This window comes from Struthio camelus, chromosome 17 (assembly GCF_040807025.1).
Source record: "Struthio camelus isolate bStrCam1 chromosome 17, bStrCam1.hap1, whole genome shotgun sequence".
Taxonomy (NCBI): Eukaryota; Metazoa; Chordata; class Aves; order Struthioniformes; family Struthionidae; genus Struthio; species Struthio camelus.
In genome coordinates, this window is record NC_090958.1 from 2,503,240 (window position 1) to 2,526,001 (window position 22,762).

At 45.2% G+C, this 22,762-nt stretch overlaps 1 protein-coding gene across 4 annotated transcripts in view; it reads left to right on the forward strand.

Annotated features, from left to right (window-relative positions):
• AIFM3 (AIF family member 3) overlaps window positions 1-22,762 on the forward strand; it is a 75,332-nt gene that overhangs the window by 28,346 nt on the left and 24,224 nt on the right. For 3 of the 4 annotated variants that reach the window (XM_068910643.1, XM_068910644.1, XM_068910645.1), the window contains exons 4-13: window positions 41-150; window positions 3,922-4,031; window positions 4,563-4,607; window positions 5,842-5,938; window positions 9,318-9,430; window positions 11,393-11,479; window positions 15,625-15,716; window positions 18,777-18,907; window positions 21,826-21,941; window positions 22,281-22,352. In XM_068910643.1, coding sequence (XP_068766744.1) covers window positions 41-150; window positions 3,922-4,031; window positions 4,563-4,607; window positions 5,842-5,938; window positions 9,318-9,430; window positions 11,393-11,479; window positions 15,625-15,716; window positions 18,777-18,907; window positions 21,826-21,941; window positions 22,281-22,352 — 973 coding nt within the window. The remainder of the gene's footprint in view (window positions 1-40; window positions 151-3,921; window positions 4,032-4,562; window positions 4,608-5,841; window positions 5,939-9,317; window positions 9,431-11,392; window positions 11,480-15,624; window positions 15,717-18,776; window positions 18,908-21,825; window positions 21,942-22,280; window positions 22,353-22,762) is intronic. The other variant, XM_009671957.2, reaches the window with a different exon arrangement.

Below are 22,762 nucleotides of genomic sequence, written 5' to 3' on the forward strand. Positions count from 1 at the left end.
GCGTGCCATTGCATATGCTTTCCTTGCTCTTTCTTCTTAGGATGCGAGAAGTGGACTTGGGCTGTGGGAAGGCTCTACTGATAAAGGAGAACAGTGAATTCTATGCAATGGGACACAAATGCCCTCACTATGGGGCCCCGCTGGTGAAAGGTCAGTCTGTGTCACTTGATATGACATTAAGAACAGGAATCAAAGTATCTGCAAAAGACAACCCTGCATTCATCCAGCTGAGCTGCCTGGGCCTGGGCCAGTGCAGTGCCTCATGGCCAGCTTTGTACAGGCATCTTCTTGGTGAGGGAAACACATATTACACAGAATCACAGAATGGTTGAGGTTGGAAGGGACCTCTGGAGATCATCCAGTCCAACCCCCCTGCTCAAGCAGGGTCCTCTAGAGCACTTTGCCCAGGATCGCGTCCAGGTGGGTTTTGAATAGCTCCAGGGAAGGAGACTCCACAACCTCTCTGGGCAGCCTCTTCCAGTGCTCCGTCACCCTCACAGGAAAGAAGTTTTTCCTCGTGTTCAGAATGGATCTTCCTGTGTTTCAGTTTGTGCCCGTTGTCCTGTCACCGAGCACCACGGAGAAGAGTCTGGCCCCATCCTCTTGACATTCCCCCTTTAGATATTTGTATACATTGATGAGATCCCCTCTCAGTCTTCTCTTCTCCAGGCTGAAACAGGCCCAGCTCTGTCAGCCTTTCTTCAGAGGAGAGGTGCTCCAGTCCCCTCATCATCTTCGTAGGCCTCCGCTGGACTCTCTCCAGGAGTGCCGTGCCTCTCTTGTACTGGGGAGCAGCCCAGAATTGGACGCAGTACTCCGGGTGAGGCCTCCCCAGGGCTGAGGAGAGGGGCAGGATCACCTCCCTCCACCTGCTGGCAACACTCTGCCTGATGCAACCCGGGATACCATTGGCCTTCTTGGCCACAAGGGCACACTGCTGCCTCATGCTCATCTTGTTGTCCACCACGACTCCCAGGTCCTTCTCTGCAGAGCTACTTTCCAGCAGGTCAGCCCCCAGCCTGTCCTGGTGCAGGGGGTTAGTCCTCCCCAGGTGCAGGACCCTGTAGCACTTGCCTTTGTTGAACTTCAGGAGGTTCCTCTCCGCCCAGCTCTCCAGCCTGTCCAGGTCCCTTGGAATGGCAGCACAGCCTTCTGGTGTGTCAGCCACTCCCCCCAGTTTGGTATCATCGGCAAACGTGCACTCTGAGTGCACTCTGTGCCTTCCTCCAGGTCATTGAGGAATACGTTGAGCAAGACTGGAGCCAGGACTGCCCCCTGGGGGACACCACTTAGCTACAGGCCTCCAAGTAGACTCTGTGCCGCTGATCACAACCCTCGGAGCTCTGCCATCCCGCAGGTTCTCAAGCCACCTCACTCTCCACTCATCCAACCCACACTTCCTGAGTTTCCCTATGAGGGTGTGATGGGAGACGGTGTCCAAAGCCTTGCTGAAGTCCAGGGAGGCAACATCCACTGCTCTGCCCCCATCTACCCAGCCAGTCATTCCGTCATAGAAGGCTATCAGATTGGTCAAGCATGATTTCCCTTTGGTGAAAGGGGAAAAAAAAGGTGAGAGTGCAGAAGCCTCCTGCAGGCACTTTACCTCAAGCTTGATTTGCTGATAACACCAAATAGTCACTCCTCAATAGCAGGGCTGAAGTTTCTTTGGGTGGCTTTGAAGAACAGAACTGCACAATATCATTAAAGTTGACGTTTGTTTTGTTCTTCAGTTGGGAGCTGACCCTTTTTTTGACTGTTTCACAGCCCTAAGTCATTGTCTCCAAGCAAAGCTTGGTTTTACAAGGATTTTCATATTGTTCTGTTTATTGGTTCCTTGCCACAGAGGAGTTAAAAATTTGCTTTGAAAGAATAAGAATCACCTTCTGAGTTTTATAATTTTTCAGGCTGCTCAGTGTTAAACACAAACCCACAACTTGCTATAAAACAAATCCTGGAAGGGGGAAACTCTTTGGATTGACTGGATACTTTCAGTAACAAGAAGAAATATGTCTGGTTTACTGACTGGAGTGGGATGGTGTACAATGGTTTGCCATCTTGGCACTTAAGAATATGCATCGTGGCACTTTCCCACAACATGGGCTTCAGGCCAAATAGGCCACTAACCAAAACCCTGAGTAACAGCAGCAGGTAGTGCCAACCTTGCTGCGTGCATGAGTAGTACTTCACTAAAATTGTGGTATTTTGCTGAAGGGTAGATCTTGGGGAAGATGCCTAGTTAATTTAGCAGAGAAGCTCTTCAGTCTGCTGCATGCATGCCAGTGGAACAGCCTGCTTGCTGGTCTGAGGAAGGAGCTTGTTCTTTGGGAATCTGATCTGCTGGTTGAAGAGTTTCTCATCTGTGTGAAGCAAGAGCTACTGGTGCTGGCAACTGTAGGTACCGGTACGTTCAGCCAGGTCCAGAGCATATCCAAGCTGGCCAAGCTGTCTCACAGAAATAGGATCTGAGATGCAGTAAAGGCTACTGTTACACAGTGAGTGGCTTTCTCCTCTGGAGAGGAATTACAGGACAAGGCCCTCAGCGTCTCAGAAGGGAGTACTTCTCTCTTGATTTGTGCACATCCCCTATTGAGTAAGGACAAGTGGATCATGTTACAGACCTATGTATCCTTCTGAATCCCCTCCTTGCACAGCTCTCCCAGCTGGAGGGAATGCTGGGAATGCTGCATGCAGGCTGTCTTGCTCTCAGACTTGTTTAGGCATCTCTGTCTGGGGTTAGCAACCTGCTGACCAGGATAGAAGATCCCCACACTACTTCTTTTCCTGTGGCAAAAGGAGGTGAGAGCCTGCCTCCCCGCCTGAGTCCTGCAGATTGATCCCTGAAACAGTGCCACTTGTACAGGAATCTCTCCCCGGGGAGTCTAGGAAATGCTGCAAAAGTAAGTACAGGGGCTTTCTCCACATCCGCATGTATGTTGAATGAAGAGGCTTGGCAATGCTGTATCTCAGCAAACAAAGGCACAAACTCAGGACATGCCCAGCATAGCAGGACTGTAGCAGTTCACTCTGCCGGCGAGATCTTTCAGGCACAAATTCCAAAGTCTAAAGTAGCAGCTTCTGAGCAAACACTTGGAGGCACTCACAATGAGCAAAACTCTTTGCTTTGAACATCACCTGTGCTTTCTTGGTAGGGTACAGACTCTGCTATGTCGGGATCTGTTCTGAAATATGCTTATTCTAGTTAAATGATACTTTACTTGAGGCAGCTGTTTGCTCAGGGTGATACCATTGTTCCTGAAGTGGATGGTGGTACTGAGGCCTGTAGAGGTGACTAGAAGTCCCGGGAGATGGCAGCCCAAGGCCCTGCCAGAGGGTGAGATTATGTTCTGAACCAAATAGACAGTTTGTGAAGCTGTGCTCAGAGACACCAGAAGAGGTCTGTCAGTGAGGGGATTTTAAAAGGAATCCCTCATAAGGATCCAAGTTGGTAACTATGTTCACCCTCTATCCCAAATTGCTGGACCAGTACCATGTGCAAGTTAGAGAAGCCCACATCAAGTAGCCAAGATGCAGTTGACTGTCTTGATCCAGATCCAAATAGGAGCACTGCTGTGGGTCCTGCAGGACAGAAGACACTTCTGGATAAAGAGAGGAGCGTCACAGAGACTTGACTGTAAAATCTGGACTTTGAAACTACTCTGTGTTGAGTAGCATAGCTCCTGCTGCTGCAGGAAGCCCTGGGTAGCAGCCTCTGACTTTCGAGTGGTCAGACTAGCTCAGCAGTTGCACTCAGTTTGTGAAGATGCCTAGGAGCACTTCAGCACTGAAATAGCAGGGGAGAGACCTGACCTCTACCTCCCATGGCCTGGCCAGATCACAGCAGCTAGATCTCAGCAGGGTTCTAGGGAGGGAAGGAAGCAGGTACAGGGAAGTGCTAACTCTGTTCTGCCACGTTTCATACAGGGGTTTTGTCTAAAGGAAGAGTCCGCTGTCCCTGGCATGGGGCTTGCTTCAACATCAGCACAGGTGATATAGAGGACTTTCCTGGCTTGGACAGCTTACCCAGATTCCAGGTGAGAGCTTCATTCTTGCAGCAAATGAAATGACTCTTTGCATTGGGGTAAACAGTTTTTGAAGGTGTGGAGCAAACATTTCCCAAGCACATGGTGGGATGGCAAATGGTGAGCATATTGTCCACCCCTGCTTTGTCCCTACAGCTCCCATTGCCATTCTGCTTGCATCCATCCATGGGCACCAGACACTTCCTGGGAAGCTGAGGGTGGAAGTTCACAGTCTAGGAGGTTTCTTATGTGGGAATACAGTGGTGCTGAGAAACCAGCTGTAAACCCGAGATAGACATCAGGTAAAGAAAGGTGTATTCTACATTGAGCAACATTGCATGGTTGATATTATTAGACAGGAAATGCCTTGAGCTGTGACAAGTCCTGTGATGGCCTCTCCAGCTCTCACACAAGGCATGCAGTGAAGCTGGGCTGATGAGACCACTGCTCTTTTCAATAGTTTTTGCACAGAAGGAAAAATAACCCTCTTCAAACCAAAGATACTCACTGTCCTACAAACTGCTGCTATTCTGTCACCCTCAGGTGAAGATTGAGAAGGAGAAGGTATACATCCGAGCAAGCAAGCAGGTGAGAGGCAGAGCAGCCATTGGTATCCCAAACACAAGGCCTGTGGCTTGTTCTGTGTGCATGTTGGGGTGGATGCTTTCCTTTGAGCCCTCTGACAGGCAAAGAAGTGCCTAAACAGAAGGACGTGAGAGCATCCAAACTAGGTAAACGAATGGTCCACCTAGCCCAGTATACTGTCTCACACAAAGGCCCAAAGTTCATACGGAGATGAGAGCTTGAGAACAGGGCAGGCACGCATGATATTCTTCCCCTCCTGCTGCCTGCACCTTCCCAGCCTCCAAACACTGTAGCTCTGGAACTCCTGAGCCATATGTGGTATCTGTGAATTCAGGAAGTTTTAATGGAGATTTCTTTCATGAGCTTGTCCTGTCTTCACTTGAGCTTGTAGCAACTTTTAGTTTAGTTAGCCCATGGAAATGAGCCTCTCCTATCATCTTTTTGGCCTGGTCTATTGGATATGAATGAAGCACAGTGATGACAGAGGTCATCTGTGCCCTTCCTGAGCACAGACAACAGCTCTGTTTGCTAGAGAGGAACCCAGTGTAGGGTCAGGTGAGGGCTCTCGTGCTCTCAGCTATGATCCAGAATGAAGCACGGTCAGGCCAGTGTCCTCGTCTCCCTTTCTGTAAAGAATCTAATACTGATTTACATTTGCATTTATATGTGTGTAAATCTAGCAGCTTAGAACTATGGCCTAATCTGATCCATAGCATCACTTTATGGGGTTAGGTCCAGAGAGGTGACTGGTGTGGTAACGCTTCTGTCCCAGCTGATACAGGTGCATGGAGGAATGAGGTAGGTTGGATGAGTCCATAATTCTGCCTTACGTAAGTTTCTTTGAATGTCAGAGGTATATCAGCCCTACTCAAGTGAAGAATATAGTTCCTGATGGAACTTCTGCATTTTCGTTTTACCCATTGATTGCAGAATTACCCAGTGACACACCTCTGCTGCTTTTCTTGTATTCTTTCCCAGTGCTTTGTCCCTGGATAAATTTACAGAAGATAGTGGATTTATTTTTATTTTGTACCTGGGAAGGGGATAGCGCACTGAGTAATGAAAAGGTATTTGGCTGGGCGTGGGCTTGGAGACCTTGCTAGGCATCAAGAATGTGGTTGTTCCCTTTCTATCCAAGCTTTTTTATAACAACATTGGTAGTTGTCCCCATTCCTACCTGGCTACACAGGTTAAAGCTGTGAATGGTTAATGACTGTTCTCACTGATTATGGCACAGGCTCTTCAGATACAGAGGAGGACAAAGATGATGGCAAAGTGCATCTCCTTGAGCAACTATAACCTGAGCAGTACCAACGTGCTGATCGTCGGTGCAGGTATCGAGTGGCATGTACCGAAAGACCAGTGTGTGTCCCTCTCTCAGAAAGGGTGTGCAGAGAACATGGTATCTGTCCTGGTATCTGTGTGCCGTTCACCTTCTCCCTTCCTTCCTGGCCTGGCTTATGCAAAAGATCAGACCAGAGCATCTTCCTGGGGCTTTCTGACCCGGATACTGATAGTCCTTTAACAGTGTTGCTGTGCTCCTGGTCTGTGGAACTTTATAGTTCCCCGTCACAGTCCTTCATTGTGGACACACTTAGCCCTGTTCCCTCTGCACACTCCCTAGATGCATTACTAACCCCTGATTTCCACAAATAATTCATTTAAAGTCCTCTCAAATGTTCCTGTGATGTGAATATACATTTCCCTTTTGGGGCCTGCACACCTCTGTCTAATTCCACTGTATGTGCCTACTCCAAAGCTATCACATCAAGCTGCTTCTCTGAAGAGAACTTCTTCCATCTTCCCAGTAAACATCAAATCCCTGCACAGAATAGCAAAGCTGCCAGGCCATCTTTTTCCATCCCTTGTCCCAGCTCCTTTTCGAATCGCAGTCATACTGTCCCAATGCACGGTTAATAAAACAGGACTCTTTCACCAGTTTGGTGCAATTGGAGTTCATGGAGCTGGGGGACCAGGCTCTGGGAGCTTCAGTCTTCTGTATTCCTTGGAAGTACTCTGTCCTTCTCCTCTGCTGAGAGCTTGTACCACCAACTCTGTGCTTACATCAGCTCCTTGGAACTGGAGTTTCCATTTAACAAATACTATCCAAAGCAATGAGATGATGTTAATAATGGAAATATTTCATAGAGTCCTCCTCATGTAACCAAATCTAGAGCTCCAAATTTGAGAGAGGAGCTTGGAAGAAGGGAGGCTGGAGGGACACCGTGTACTTGTGGTAACGTGGTATGTATTTTGCAAAGTACACAGGTTGCAGACCAGGATATTGAACCAATGTGTAGTGAGCAAATTCTGGGAGTTTTTGTCCAGGGACCTGAGAGTCAATGTGGGACTGCCATCTCAAGTGCATCTGTCATGCAGATTTTATGCAAAGATGTGCAGATTCCCTGACAACTCTGCAATTGCAATGTGTGACAACTGGTCCCAGCTGCATAGGAGTTGACACTTGTTTCTAAAACTGGAAATAATTCCATGCAACCTGGCAGCACTACACAATGCAGTTCTTGTGGATAGACTTATGGAGAGAATCCCATTTAGAGTTTGCCTGTTTCTGGAGCTGGTTGAACACTAGGCTAGATCATATCCTTTAGTGAAATGGCGCTTGGTGAAATGGAAGGGGCTGGGAGGAAACAAGCTATTCTGTGATAGACCTGGGACTGGGAGAAAACAGCTGCTCTGGGCATGTGGTTTATTCTCAATAGATTACAGCCCCCAAGCCACCAAATCCAAACTGTAGAAATGCAGAGCACATTGTGATCTGCCACTCCAGCTAAGTCACAGCCCGCAGCTGAGTAGAGGCCAGAATAACCAGTCTGGCCTGCTCTTCCCTTGCTGCTGGGCAACATTTTTATCTTCCTTGTGATCCTTCTCTTTGTTGAATAAAAGCTGAAGTCTAACACTCATGCATTCTGAGGTCAGTGGGCCTGTCTTGGGAGTGAGATGTGGCTAAATGAACCAAGCCAATTAGAATCCTAAGTTATCCAGCAGATAATGTTAGCAGTTACTGAGAGAGATTTCTCAGGCTTGAACAGCTAAAAGTTTCAGCTCTTTTAAAGATCAAGATCTAATTCTGGTCAACAGGAAAGCAGATTTCAAACCCTGATGCATGAAGAAGTGATGAGAAAGGACTGCCTATCCAACGCTGTGTCAAGGAGTGACATGTAGCCATGCTTAAAAGAGCTGAGGGCAGGCAACAGCAGCCCATTGATTTAAGTTGCTCAAAGCTATCAATTGCATTGCTACAGTACTTCATTCAGAAATGTCCTCTTCCGTTATCCATGTTGAAATCCATTTAGATTTGGATGAGTTTTTTACTGTCAAATATTTGAATTTTCAAGGAGGGCTCATTAGAGTTGCAGTACTGGAATCAGCGCAGAGTCAATCCTTGCTCAGCATGTTCTCCAGGCAACACAAACAAGACGAGCACCCTGCTTCCTCTTCTTCCACCATTCCCTGGCTTCATCAGTAGGAGCATGGTGTTGACAAACCGAAACATGATAGAGTGTCCAGGTTCATCTTCTCTTCATTAGTATTACTGAAACTGTGGCTCTTACAATCTTTGTTATGGAACAAGGCTTCCTAGGCTGAAAAGAGACTCAGGATTTCTGACTTGGCATTTCATAGCTCATCTGTTTGGCCAGGTAAGAAGGGCTGTGCCATATCAGGCTGCTTGGTTGCAGGTGGGATAGCACACTCTCAGGTAGCAACTTATTTGAGTGGGGCCCTTACATTATCATCCTCTATCTCAAGCCTCTCGTTCAGGGAGCAATGTTAGAGATTAGGCTCGCATCTCACCTTTTTTCTATGTTTACCCCCTTCCCACCTTCCTGTCAAGAAATTAGGTACAAAATCCTCTGCAATGAAGCGTGTGACCAGCACTTTGGCCTGCGTGGAGGCACACTGTGATGGAGGATCTGGGCCCATTTTAGTGGCAGGCATACATGTGCAGAAACTACCAGCAGTAACCTACTGGCCCTTTGCCACTGAGGCTCTTGGAGAACTTCTTGCTCTGGTATTTGGGTATAAACTCATTAGAAACTTGGTCAACAAATGATTTTTGGAAAAAAAGTTGGAAAAGCTAGAGACCGTTTTGTTTGGTATCTTGGTTCTGCCACATTGTAGAGCTGCAGCTGTATGTTCAAGCTGAGAGACAAGGACTGCTAGGGTGCAGAGGGAAAGGCTGCAAGTGAATGACTCTTTTCAAACTAGGGGAATGTATATGATTGAACAAGTGCTCAAGAAGTCCCATAGTAACGTTCACATGGACAAAGTATCCCTCTTCCTGCCTTGGGCATGGAAATATAGACAGTCTTTCCCATGCAAATGGCTGTATCCTTTTTTTAGAAGGGGCCATATGCCATTTGACTTAGGAGGTGCCGTAAAGTAAGGTCAAGACTTAATGGAGGCAGTGATTTTAGAATCAGCCTCTGTGTGGGATGCCAGGTTTAGGGTGCAAAGGGTTCACGGACACACAGGACATAGGTCTGGCCGCATTGCTAACTCCAAGCCTCTGCCCTTGCAGGTGCAATGCCATATCCTCTGTTTTCTAAACTGATCAAGTTCTGTTTCAAACCCAGAATGACATCTTTCACTTGCTGTTGGGGAACAGTTTCAGGATCACTGTTCTTAGCCCTTGAGTATTTTCATCTGTCAACTACAACAGATATATAGCTAATACTCGTTGTCTTCTCTTAGGTGCAGCTGGGTTAGTCTGTGCGGAGACCTTGCGCCAGGAGGGTTTCTCAGACAGGATTGTAATGTGCACGATGGACAGACACTTGCCTTATGACAGACCAAAGCTCAGTAAGGTTTGTATCACCTTGAGTATGTCACTTTCCTCCTGATTTTTAAAATTTACCCTAGGACCTTATACCACCATTATTCATTGTACCAACATATTTCTTCTTCATTCATCTCATCTCTCTTTTTCCTTGAATTTTCTTTTCTGTTAGTGACTGAAAGATGAAACTCAAAAGAGGAATTGTACAAAGTCTTAACTGAGAGTTTACTAGTGCAGAATCAAAGGCATTCTATGTAGGTCCAATAACACCTAACTCAGCCAGCTCATGCCTGGATGGATCTGTTAACTTTAATTCTTTCTTATGTTTCTAGAACAGAATCTTTAGGGCAATGAAATGGGACTTGTAAATCTTTGTTTCGTAAACAAAAAGAATTGTATTGTCTACCCAGGTTTTTATTAGCACAAGGTTCTTGCTGCCCAGTGATGCTCCATGTTATAAGTATCCACACTGCTGGTTATCATGATGTCTTGACTGCATTACACAGGTCACTTTCTCTGGCATACATCCCTTTTCGCATGCCAATTTGCAGAGACAGAATGATCTTCTAATAGCATTTTTCCTGCTGATTTCTGGGCCTTATCTGATATCAGACAATAACTCTGGTTGAACAGCAGTATTTGGTCTTGAAGCATGGAAATAACAAGAACAGGTTGTATGTGTATTCCCCCTTACCGCAGGGATGCTTATCTATAGGACTGGTACTCTACACTCAGAGCATTTAACTCCACTTTAAGCCTCAAGGCAAAGTAATTGCCAAAGGAATGCAAATATGCACATGGCTTTTTGAGAGCATTCAAACCGTTGCTATGCATGGACGAGATATACTTGGGGTGAGGAATAGCTGATTCAGTCTGAATCCAGGGTTCACAGAAGTTGTGCAGGTGAACTCTGAGAAGGCTGCAGTCATGGTCCCAGCCAGACGACTGCAGCATTGCCCTTCCTCTGTTTTGCTGAACATCAGTTCATCCCAAGCTCCCTCAAGACTGTGTTCCTCTTTGAGCACTTTGGACCATGATCTGCTCCCTGGTGCACTGACTTCTTTGTTCCCATGGCAGGAGCAGTGGAATGCAGTGAAACTCCTAGTAGTTGTGTATTTCTCTGTGCTGCCATCACTGCACACCAGCATCGGAACCACTGCTCCAGAGTCGTGGGGGTTGAAAGTTCCTATCTTGATAAACATTGAGTGTTGAAAGAATTTGCAGTAAAACCCCTATAAGCCTGCACCAACTAAAACCTGCCTCAAGTCCTAAGATAATACAGTGTTATCTGAAGTTACATTAAGGGTAATGCACTGCTATGACCCCCACTCACCCTAGCCCCTGACCAAGCCATCTCCAGGTGTAGGTATGTGGCTGATTCCAAGGGAAGTTGGAGGCCCTGTCCTTTATGGGCCAAATCCAAATGTCATGCCTGTGTAGGTAGATGATCCTGCTGCAAGGCCTATGTGATATGTTGCAGCACTTGACAACGGAGTGTGTATGGCCATGCCTGTCCCCTCCACATTGCAGATAGGGACTTGCGTCTTTTTGAAATTACTGCTCTTGAGTTTTTGTTATAATTATGATAATAATTCACTATACTATTTTAGCTTCCATTTCTGCAAGTAACTGGTTATTTTCCAAATAATTAGGCTTTTATTTTGCTCTTTTGAACTTCTGCATGTTATGAGAAGCTAACTTTAAAGCTTCTCCTTTACAGTTTTTCAGTAGCTTTCACTTCTGTTTTGCTTTAGCTGGTCAGTGCCACTGCTGTACTGAGTTAACAGAAAAGGAATTGGACCCAGTCCAATTTCTGATGAGGACTTTGACTTGAACAAGCTTTCATTCTAATATCTGCAGAGAAAAATCTCTTAACAAGTGCTGTAAGGACTGATTTCAGGTTGTCACTAGCATGTGTTGGTAACAGGCGTTTCTCCATTTCCCTTTTCAACTGTTTCAACTGTTAATGGGAAAATTACTTTTTCTGCAGTCGATGGATTCCCACCCTGAGCAGATTGCCTTGCGCCCTAAAGAATTCTTCCGCGCATATGACATTGAAGTCTTGACTGAAATGCAGGTAAAGAGAGTACCATTCATGTGGTGCAGTCTTATCAGTGTGCCTGCAGAATACATTTTGCGAGTGCTAGCTCACAAAGACTTTGCGTTTAGAAAATATAGCAGTTGTCATTGTTCTTGGCATACTGGTTCCCTTTGCAGAAATGTTAAAAAAAAAATCTCCCTCAATACCAATGTTCTTTTATGCTCAGGCGCTTAGGTTGCCTATGTTTATTCAAAACTACAAATACAATCACACCTGTGGCAGGAAGAACATCCTATGCAAACTCCATTGTGATGGTGATTTCTTGCCTTCCATTTGTTGAGCATTCTCATGTGGATTTGGATTGACCAGCTGGCCTCTTATCCAGATATTCTGTCTGGAAGCAGTGCAAGCAGTGTTTGTTTAAACATCTCTCCCCATTATTTGCTTTATACTGGGAGATCTTCAAGGATTTGTGAAATGGCAAGTAAGAAATTAAAGGTGTGGATTGGCTGAAATGTGGACAGGAACCAAGGAGACTAAAACCTTCGAAACAAATAAATTACTTCAGACTTAAAAAATTAAAAGCATTTTTGTGGAAGGAACAGAGCAGTGGAGGAAGAGACCTCTGTAGAAAAAGAGAGTGGAAGTTAGTGTGATAGTCTGTGTAGGCCAGCAGAGTGTCATCGTTTCCACAGAGAGCTGTCTGTTAGAGAAACTGGCTTATCTGAGGTGAAATAGAAGAGAGCTTCACCAAGATAAAAGGTTATTCATACAAAAGGGGTCCCAAGACTGGAGTGTGCGAGGTGGCTGCAGAAATACAGCTGCTTGCAGAAGCCAGACTTAGGCATGAAATCCCAGAGAGTGCTATGAGGAATACTCAAACCTGCTGCTAGTCTGGCAGACCAAGAGATTTGGGGTGTTTTCTAGTGAAAGAAAGACACAACAAATATAGCATAAGTTATTTATAAACCGTGACAAAACCACCAAATGGACATAAAGCTGAAGGAGAGGATAAACTCAGAAATGCTATCATCTGTGGAGGGGACCAACAGGGAGAGACAGGAGCAGACAGTTACAGTGCTCCAAAACAAATGGCATGTGACCACTCTGTGCAGGACATGTAACCAGACCCAGTCCTGAACCCCTTGAACCCTGAGGACAGGATCCCTTTAGGAGGTGAATTCAGAGCTTGTCCCAAAGTCTTTGATGATAAAAGACTGTACTTGGCTGACATACTTCCCCATGAGACATCTGTCCCTCTTGGTGAAATCAGGTGTCATCTGTTGCCCCTGTCCTTTGCTTTCATTTATGCCTCCTCAAATATTTTTTTGGTTTCTTCTTGCAGCTTCCCAGTTGACTCATTACTTTTTACCAGGCTCCATCTCCTTTTGCTTATGTTTGTTTATCCTCCTTGGCAAGGGTGTTTCCTTCCCTCTGTGCCCGCATCTGTCCAGATGAGCTTTGTCACAGCCTGTGGGCACTCAGCATAGTGCCAACAGGTGCGGTGGTTTGGTGGCCGGTTCCCCAAAGCTGTGGGAGCAGGACAAGTGCTCACTCAAGTGCATCACCATGGAGGCATGTACAACCCTGAGGTGCTCCTGGAAAAGGAGGAGGTTCTGGGAATGGGAACCGCTTCTTGTATGAAGGGTTGAGCTCTGGCATGCTAACGGTATTACTCCCACTGTTATGTGGGAGAAGAGTCCTTCTCCCAGCTGGCAGTGCCATTTGGAAATTGGAATTCAAGTTTTGAAGCTTTCCAAAGTCAACAACTAGGTCCTGCCATAGCCTGTTGGCTGCAGAGCATGACCCCACTCACTGACCCTCAGTCACTGAGGGTGTACAAAGCCTCCTCATTACCATCTGTGATTGTCTCACTCTTTGGTGTAATGAGTTCTTTTCTGTTGCCTGAGACACTGGGACATGAGTGTTCCTGCTGAGCAATCTGCAATCGCTAGCTTTTCCTTGGTATTCATTTGCTTGCTTTTTATCTGTTACTTTTATAGAATCCTTCTTTCCTCTCCATTCTGATCTCCTTTCCCACCTTTGCACATTCATACAGAACAGCATGTAGGGCCAAGGATAGGGCTGGAAGTGGTGGGTAGGAGAGACAGTGGAGGAAAGTCAGATTTAAGTCGCATGTGGATCTGGGCCACTTTTCACTGTAAGAGGGCAGAATCTGCCATAAAATAGTAGTCAGGGGTCATGGTAATACCAGATCCTTGACCCGTCCCAGGAGCAATCAAATCTTGCTTTTTTCATAACATGGCAACTCAGTCCTTCATTATCTCACAGGCAAACAGGATGGGATCCCTTTGATTAAATGCAGACCTTGTCATCTGAGGAATGGCTCTTAGCTCCCTTTATAGGTTACAAAGAGTTGGACTTTGCAGTCAGTGGAGCCCAAGGCAAAATGCTCTCCTCCTGTGGCAGATGGCTGAAGTATGGCAGATGGATTAGGCCCTAGAAGTGTCTTTCTTTCCACTGACTATGGAAGGAGCATGAGGGGAAATACTGACATCTAAAGACAGGTGAGATGAACCCCATGTGTTGTGTCTGCTGTGGGCTGATAGTGCTATTATTAATATTAGCATGCAAGGCAGAGGCACTGAGAGTCTCTACCCTGCTGCTGCAATCCCACTTTGCAGGGGCTATGCAAGGAGGAGGTAAAAGATGCAGACAGTGCCTGCCACAGAAAGCTCACATCTCAGTTCTCACCCAGCAGTTATGCACTGTGGACTCTCAGGTCAGCAGTTTCTGTTTGTCACTCTATGCTGTTCAAGGCAAAGGTCTGCTAATATTTTGCAGCATGCTTAAAGATGAGGCTTGTACACCTCATCAGTAAAGCAGAGTTTGGGTGCAGGACCCTCTGAGATGTCCAGTTGTCTCCGCTCAGGCATATGGATTCTGCTTGTGGTAAGGGCAATCTAAGGAAGTTCATGCCCTAGTTATTTGATTTCCTGCCTCAAATGTGGATTTCTCCTGTTGCAGGAAGGAGGTGGCTATGTGAGTGTGTGTGAGTCCTGGAACAGGCTTAAAGGCAAGTGTACTGTCAGAAGGAGGTTGCCATTGCATGAAGTCCTGCCATGCCCTGATGAGGCTCTTTTGGGTCCATAGCTGCCTGATATCAGTACCTCATCGTTCCAGCTGCCACCACCAGGGCAGATGTGCCAGGAGATGGACAGGTTCTTGCAGTTGCATGCACATGTGAAAGCACCAGTCTCCTTTCAAGACCAGTCAGTCCTTGTCATGTGTAAACAGTCAGGTTTGTCAACCTGATGTCACTGAGAGGCAGAGTGGGAAGAGAAGGAGGAGGAGGAAGGCGTGCATAGAAAATCTGGAACTAGCTTGAAAGAGGATCACCACGAGTGCCTTTCTCACAGCCAGCCAAGGTGTGCTGTTGTGGGTGACATGAGAGAAATATCGACAGTAGGGCAGATGGTGGACTTGTCCTTGTCTTTACCGTAAAAAGTAAATAAGCGAGGACAGAGGAACATTTATGGTAGGATGCATGAATATGATCATCTGCGTGTGTCTCTCCTGACTCTAGGACATTTAGGTGCTATAGGGAAAGCAGCCATCATGGGCAAGAAGGAGGAATGATGGCCTAGGGAACATGGCTCTTGATGTGCCCATTGGCAATGCAGGCAGGGGACACCCTTTTCAGACTTTAGAAAATTTCATCCTTAGCATGGGGGCAATGATTGTTTGTTTAGGAATGACAGGTGGTCACAGTCCTGGCTTTCAATTTCTTTTAAGCTCTAAAATGAGTAACATACCAAGTGCTCAGCTTGTAATTGCACATTTCACAGTGGACTCAGCTCTGAATAATGCTGCAGGTACCCATGTCAGAGGTGCCATGGGACCATACAGACCTCTTCCCTTCTAAGCCTGTGTACAAAAGCCACTCGGAGGCCCCTCACCTGATTAGTTGGTGCTAATCATCCCCTGATTTTAATTAGTAAGAAAACAATTCACAGTTAGAAAATAATAACAAAGGGTCTGCATGCACTACACTAATTAGCAAGCCAGGGTGTGGAAGCCAAGAGGAGAAACCTGGAGTGTTCTGAGATGGGCTGTATAGTGCCTATGCCTTTTGAGGTAGTCAGCCTCTGGCTCATTGTATGGTATCTCAATACGCATCTGAGATTTCATCCCTTAACGTTATTTAGAAATGATTTCAGGTTGCGGCTGTGGATATCAAGAACAAGATAGCTGTGTTCAAGGATGGATTTAAGATGGAGTATAACAAACTGCTGATAGCGACTGGAAACACGTAAGCTACAAACAAACATGTTAAAGATCCAGAGAAACTATTTTATCTTAGAAAATAAGGAGCTTGTGCCTAGGGATAAGGGATCAAACACAGCAACTGAATTTGGAGCAAGAACTTTTTGTTTGCAAGAATGTTAGCAGAAAAAGCAAGGAGCACAGGTGGATATGTCTGCACAGCTGTGCTGGATATATTTGTTCAGCCAAAGCTGAAAAACCTTTGTACTACCCAAGAGTCACCCAGAAAGGAGGTAACCAATAGACATGAGGGGCTAGCTCAGTTTGGGAGGACTAATGAAGGAATTGATACCCTCTGTATTTCATGATCAGTGCGAAGGTCAAAACAGTGTTAACAAACTTTACCTAGAACAGCTTACCTGGAACAGTTTGGTTTTGTGAGTTGTTTGATGCTAAAGAAATTGGTGGAAAAACGAAATTCCAAAAGGTAGAATAATTTGCCAGGAAGTACCCTAATGCTGTCTCCTTGTGGGCCAACTTGGGAATCCAGGGGGACACTGGGAAAATTCCCATTGAGATCTTCTTTTTAGAATGCAAAAAAAGTGATAGCTCTGTAATTTCATTGTCCTTGAAGCCTATTTAGAATATAGGGAGAGGAAAGATAATTGCCCAGAACCTTGAAAATATATATTTTAAACAAAAGCCTCCAAAATTAGATAGCCTGAATATTTTTAGTGGTCATTTTTGGCATATTGTTGTTATGTTCACCCCTCAATAATAAACAACTGTGAAAGTCAAATAATACATCCATTTAAATCTCCATCTTTCATTTCTTGTCAGCCTTAAGTTCTTTCTTGAAAATGAAAGTTTAATGCTTCCCTGTTGCAGCCTTAATTTAGGTGTTGCTATTGATGCAACACAACAGAATCCTTTTTGTGAGATTTACTCACAAGAGTGAAGTTTTCAAAAAAACTAAAACCCGATTCAGAGACAAAAAATAGCAGAAGTTTTCCAGGCAACTGTATGCACATCTCTTGCACAGAGTGCACTTCATGGTGTTTTTTGAGAAAAATATAAATGGACAAGCGAAAGAATAAAAGCACTTTGGCCTCATGGCAATCTGTAGGGACAAGGTGCTGTGTGTGTCCTCTGGAAACTAAAAAAAAAAAACAACAACAAAATCCCAAATCCTCAGTAGTTCAAATTCAAATGAGTTGAACTAATTTAACCTTTCTCTGTCAGGAAATAGCTGCAAATCTTACAAAGAAAGCAGTAACAGTCTTTCAGATAAAACAGCTGAAGAACAGGATTCCTGTCTCTTAAGATGGAGTGATTTATCTATCCAGCTCTCTACAAGCTGCTGCTGCTGCTGCTGCTTCCTGGATGATAAGTACTTCCATTTCAGTTCAGCTTTTTGAGATTAGCATCATTCTTACTGTCCTGAAAATAGTTGGTTGGTTTGTTAGTTTCTTTTTAATAGGGGATTTGTCAAAATTGCCATTTTAATGGGAAAATGTTGGCATTCATGACAGCTCCTGATCTTTTTTAATGAAAATATTCCAAACAGTCAACTCTGAATATTACATTTGCATAGAAAATGTCAAATATTTTAGATATGACTGGGCATTTCTACAGCTGCCCTTTGAATGTTTTCACTATTTCAATTTTTGCCCTGTTTTGGAACAAATGCAAGTGTCTGAATCTCTCCCAGTTCCAGCTCTGAGCAGCTGTACTTTGGAGAAGGAGGCTGCTGAGATCAGATCCAGACCACAGATCTTGTTACCCGCCCCCAGTTTGCCTGCCTCTTTCCTTGTGCTCCTAAGACAAATGCACAAAATTATGTAGGCCGGATCCAGCCTCTGCAAAATTGATCGTCTGGGGAGGGGATCCTTAGAAACCAGCTAAGCAGGGAGCTGCAGCTCTAGCCAGGGTGGAAAAGCAGAAGAGTGAAGCAGCGTTAAATATACCACAGTTCTCTTGCATGCTTCTCGTCACCAAGAAACAGCAACACAGCCCAAATAGTGTTATTAGAAACTCAGAGCTGTGAAGAGCAGAAGGGATGCTTCCATTCTCAGATCAGCCCCCCTGTTTCATTCAGATCAGGTAATGCACCCTGAGAGCGCTGTATCCAGCTTATAACTTCCTGGCAGAGCCACTGTGACAGTCATACTGGAGGACAGGCGCTCTCCAGCCCATGCCTGGGCACAACTGGGCAGGCACATGGACACTAAGACTGGGTTCTCTAGATTTTTATTGTTTTCCTGTAGATAGTTTCCCCAAGGTCATTATTACAAAGAGATGCAAATGACTGAGCAGTCCTTTTGAATGTTCTGTGCTGCTTCATTTTTGGAACTGATACCTGAATTAATTAGACAAAATGTGCAGAAGCTTGGGACTGCCTTGCAAGATGATTAGAGCAGATACTCGTTACACAACGCATCATCAACAGCAATAGCACCATCATATGTTCAAGGCTAGTGCCTGGGGATATGGAACGCTGCAGCAAAATGCTATCTATACCAGCTACGTAATAGGATTCAAAAGAGGACTAAACCTTTGGAAATACTCTCAAAATCCTTATGCACAAGCTCCAGAAACACTGGGTAAATGTTCTTAGGGTACCTAAATTATTTGAGGAGCTTTTTCAGATGTGAGTCAGGTATGGAGTGACCATATATTTAAAGATAGATAGGCACCAGTAAATGCATAGGGAAAACAAGATTAAAGTATTATAGTGAACATTAAAGCCAAGTGGATCTAGAAATGTACAGTGGAACCTGCATCTTCAGAGGCCTATATATATATCTCTCTTTGAAAATCTGGCTCCAAAACTTCTGCTGAAAGACAGAGAAAAAAGATCCTCGAAAGAGCCCAGCCTCCTGCTTAAGAATAGCAGCCAATCCCAAAGATGAGCACACCACCCTTTGGCCATGGCCACTGCGAACTGCTGGCTGTGGCCCATCAGAGGCAGTTGGTGAGGCAGCACCATGTGTGCTGCTGTGTAGGAACCATGTGCAGAGCTTGCAGCAGCGGCTGACTCAAAGAAGGAATTTGGGTAAGGGAAACAGAAACTGAACCTATGTTTCCTTCAATTTGTGTTTTTCAGGCTGAAGGCTCTCAGCTGTAAAGGCAAAGAAGTGGAAAATGTGTTTAACATCCGAACTCCTGAAGATGCTAACCGTGTAGTGAAACTCGCCACTAGCAAGAACGTAGTTATAGTGGGAGCCTCATTCCTTGGTGAGCTTTCATTCTGGCTTGGTTCTGCCTGCATCCCAGACAGGTCCTTCAAGCATGGCTGTCTTTTCAGACTTGTCAGGATAGTTTTCTTTATCGTTCCATGGTTAGCATAGTTTGAAACTTTACCTAAGGATGCAGCAGGTCCCCCTCCCTCTAACTCCGACTGGGTAGAAATCACCTTGGCCTATTGTAGCAATTGTACAAGCAATTGTAGCCAAGGTAGGCATGTAGCCTGAGCTAGTCAGCTGGGCTTTGTCCTCTCCAACAAGGGATCAGTGACTCCAGAGGGTGGCTCATCCCCCTGCCCTAGAAACCTCACCAGCTCATGTGAATGACACAGCAGAGGCTATTGGCTCATGAGGGAGTCTATGTGTTTAGCTCAGATCAGACACTTCAGACAGATACAGTCATGGGAAGTGAATTCTGCTTCAAACATATCTCCACAAGATCTACCCAAGCTCAAACAGAAATTATGGGAATCTGTCTTTCAGTTCCCTGCAGCATTCAAGGGGCCAGAGCAGACTGCAACAATTGGTGTGGAATATAAAATTTGTTCATCATGTCTTGCCCTGTGACCTGATCTTGAGTTTGATCAGAGTAATCAGCTGTAGGTCATTCTAATGCACTGCAAGGTCACAAATCCAAGGAATATTTGTGATTCTCTTTCTTTTGATGATACAATATGATTTCCTTTAAATGGAAAAGTATCAGTAGTATTTTATCCTGTCTGGTTGTGTACTAGCTTCTGAATATCAATGATTCTTAATCATGGTGAAAGAAGACGGATTTCAGAAGTAGCAACCACATACTGCACCATAGCTTCAGACATAGTTGTTATAATCAAAGGTACGCTGAAAAAGGAACAGACCTAATATTACTTCTACCTAAGGCACTAGTAAAATCACCTCTGATATCTTAGTCTCCTTCTAGCATCTACTCCTCTAAAAAGATTTTAAAATTAAGAAATGATCAGAAAAATGTCAAGAGAAACAATTACAGTGATATTACGTTGTCCGTTCTAGTGGGAGTGAAGGACCACAGAGTGGGCATTGGAGATATCTGCGATAATGATTCATTTTGGCATGTCTTCATGTCACATACTTGACATATGCAGTTTATCTGAGTGACGTTTAAAAGATTATTCAAGTATTCTCTCTCTTCTGATCTTAGCTGTGTGTAGCGTAGATGTCCCCAGATGCAGTTACGCTGGGTCATTTTCTGGTCATTGAGGGGAAATGGGCACTTCTGGGGCGTAGATTAGACACAAACTGATGATAATCTGATCTGTGCTCCCAAAGCATCTCCTGTTGGGATGCTTGTGTTTGCTCAGATGCATCTCACCCCTAGTATGTGGAAAGTGGGCAGAGTTCTTCTGGATGTGACAAAGTTGCTGGAATATGAGCCTAGACAATTTAAATCCTCATTTTTATCGCTCCTGTGGTCTTCCATTCTGAGGCAAATTTTCCAGATTTCCACATATTCTTGCAAATTTTCCCAGAGCCACTCCCAATTTGACATTACTCTGTTTGAAGCTGGCACCTCAAAACCGGACACAGTGTCCAGCAAGGTCTTTCTAATGCTGTCTGCACTGTAAATCTCGTTGTATTGCTCCTATACCATTTTCTCCTTTTGGAACACCTTGAGATTAAGCTATGCAGAGTAGAGCAGAGCACAAGGACCTCACGTTCTGTTGGTTTCTACAGCATTCCCATGTTCTCTTCTGAGCTGTTGCTATCCAGAGTATGGTCTTCAGCCATCTTGTATGTGTGAACTGCACTGCCCTTGCCAATGGAAACCATATTCTCTGAATGATAAGAACCATAGGATAGTTCTAGTTGAAAGGGACCTCAAGAGGTCATCTAGCCCAACCTCCTGCTCCAAGCAGGTTCATAAGGACATATCCTTTCTGAAAAAAAGGTAATTTTACTTACGCTAAGAGAATGGACAGTTTAGCCTCCTGGCCTGTGGGAAACGTAATCAAAGAGCATTGCTATCCCATTCTGAAGAGCATATGGTGAGTCCATTCCTGTCCATTGAGCGGTTTCAAAATGAGTCCGTAAGTATAGATTTGGGTTAAATCAGGAAATTCTTGTTGGTAGGTGAGAGCCTCTGGTTTTATTTCTCTGCTATTTGTTATCAGACTTGTGAAATTTTTTTTATACCTGTCAAAAATCTAGCAGTTGCTTTGGTGTTTCTTCTTTTTGCTTGGTTATGTGTATAACAAAATTGTGGGTCCTGCCAGTCTATAGGCATAAATGACTATTAGTCAGAGAATTTATTCTAAAATGTTCAGGATTTGTTTCTCATTTTTTTCAGTTTCATATTTTAAAAGAACAATCTGCAAACAGAAGAAACACTTGATTTTGGAGATCAGTTAAGAACTGCTGATAGACAAAAAGAATAGTTTCCAAAAAGCCCATGGATAAATGTGTTGGTGAAGGTTTCCATGTAATTACCAGCACCAGATTGGGCAATCTAAATTGCCAAGGGCTATTTTCAGCCAGTAACACATTACCTGTGTTAAGAAAGTAAGTACCGTCTCAGCCATTAGAGGTATGTTTCTCTCTCCCACAGCTGAGTTCTTTTATTACAAATGCTACAGTTTTCTAAGGCACTTTGAGAATTCATTTTGACAGGTTCCTTGCTTCAGTCTTTAGGCCTTTCTGTGGCTCCTGTCTCTAAGAACAGATCACCATAAATCTCAAATAAAAAGGTGTGGCTCTCTGTGACCATGAGTTTGGTTTCTCTTCACTCTAGTTACACCCTAGATGTCCAAATAGAGCACCTCCAGCTTCCCAGGTTGAGAGGGGACAAAGGGATGTTCTCCTGTTACTGGCTGTGGCACTCACCAGATCTGCAGTCCCTGGGGCGGTGCTGGGAGAGGCATGTGGCCACTCAGACATACTTCTGTTTCCCAGGGATGGAGGTGGCTGCCTATCTCACAGAGAGGGCCCATTCTGTGTCTGTGGTTGAGCTGGAGGAAGTGCCCTTCAAGAAGTTCTTTGGGGAGAGGGTTGGCCGTGCTGTCATGAAGGTAACTTTGCTTTCCTATTCCAGGGATTGTTTTGGTGACAGATAAGAGGCTGTGTGGTTTTTGCATGAGTTGATTTATTAACAAAGCTGTGAAGGTGCTCCACAATAATTGTCACTAGAAAGAAAGGATGGGCTGTGTCTTCCCTCTCGTGGCCTGCTTGCTGTAAATAACATTCCTCTTTCTGTGTGTGGGACAGAGATGCTTGAAAACCTGTTTCCAATGTGTGTTGAAATGAATCTGAAGGGTGGGAGTGGCCATTGCGGAGGTCAGGGGGCAGGTCAGAGACACCAAGTCAGGTGGTTTTGTCTGTGATGTCCTCTCCTCTATCCCCTCACCCAGATGTTCGAGAACAACAGGGTGAAGTTCTACATGCAGACGGAAGTGTCAGAGCTGCGGGAGCAGGAGGGCAAGGTATGGCACCAGCACCAGGGCAGAGCTCGTGACTGGTCCCAATAACCTGTTGGTGGAAGCACAGAGGCAGCCACAGCCCAGCCTAGAACATGCCCTGCTATGCAACAGCCTGTGCAGTGAGCTGGTTGTAAAGATCAGTCCTCTCTGGTGAAGAGGGTGAAGCAGAGGCTTTCTGCTCTTAGTGAGCCTGCAGTAGGAGCGGTCAAGAGATGGCACAGGTGGCTGCATCAGCCAGAGGCCCACACTGGCTAATCCCAATGTGCCTTTGGCCAGTCAGCGTGCCTGCCATGCCGCAGCAGTGGGGCAGGAGGGTGCAGCAATGCTGGGATTCATTCCTTTCTTTTTTTTTTTTTTTTGCCTCGTCTCTCTTCTAGTCTTTGAAATTCATATCCCTGTGTTTAGCCCCATGG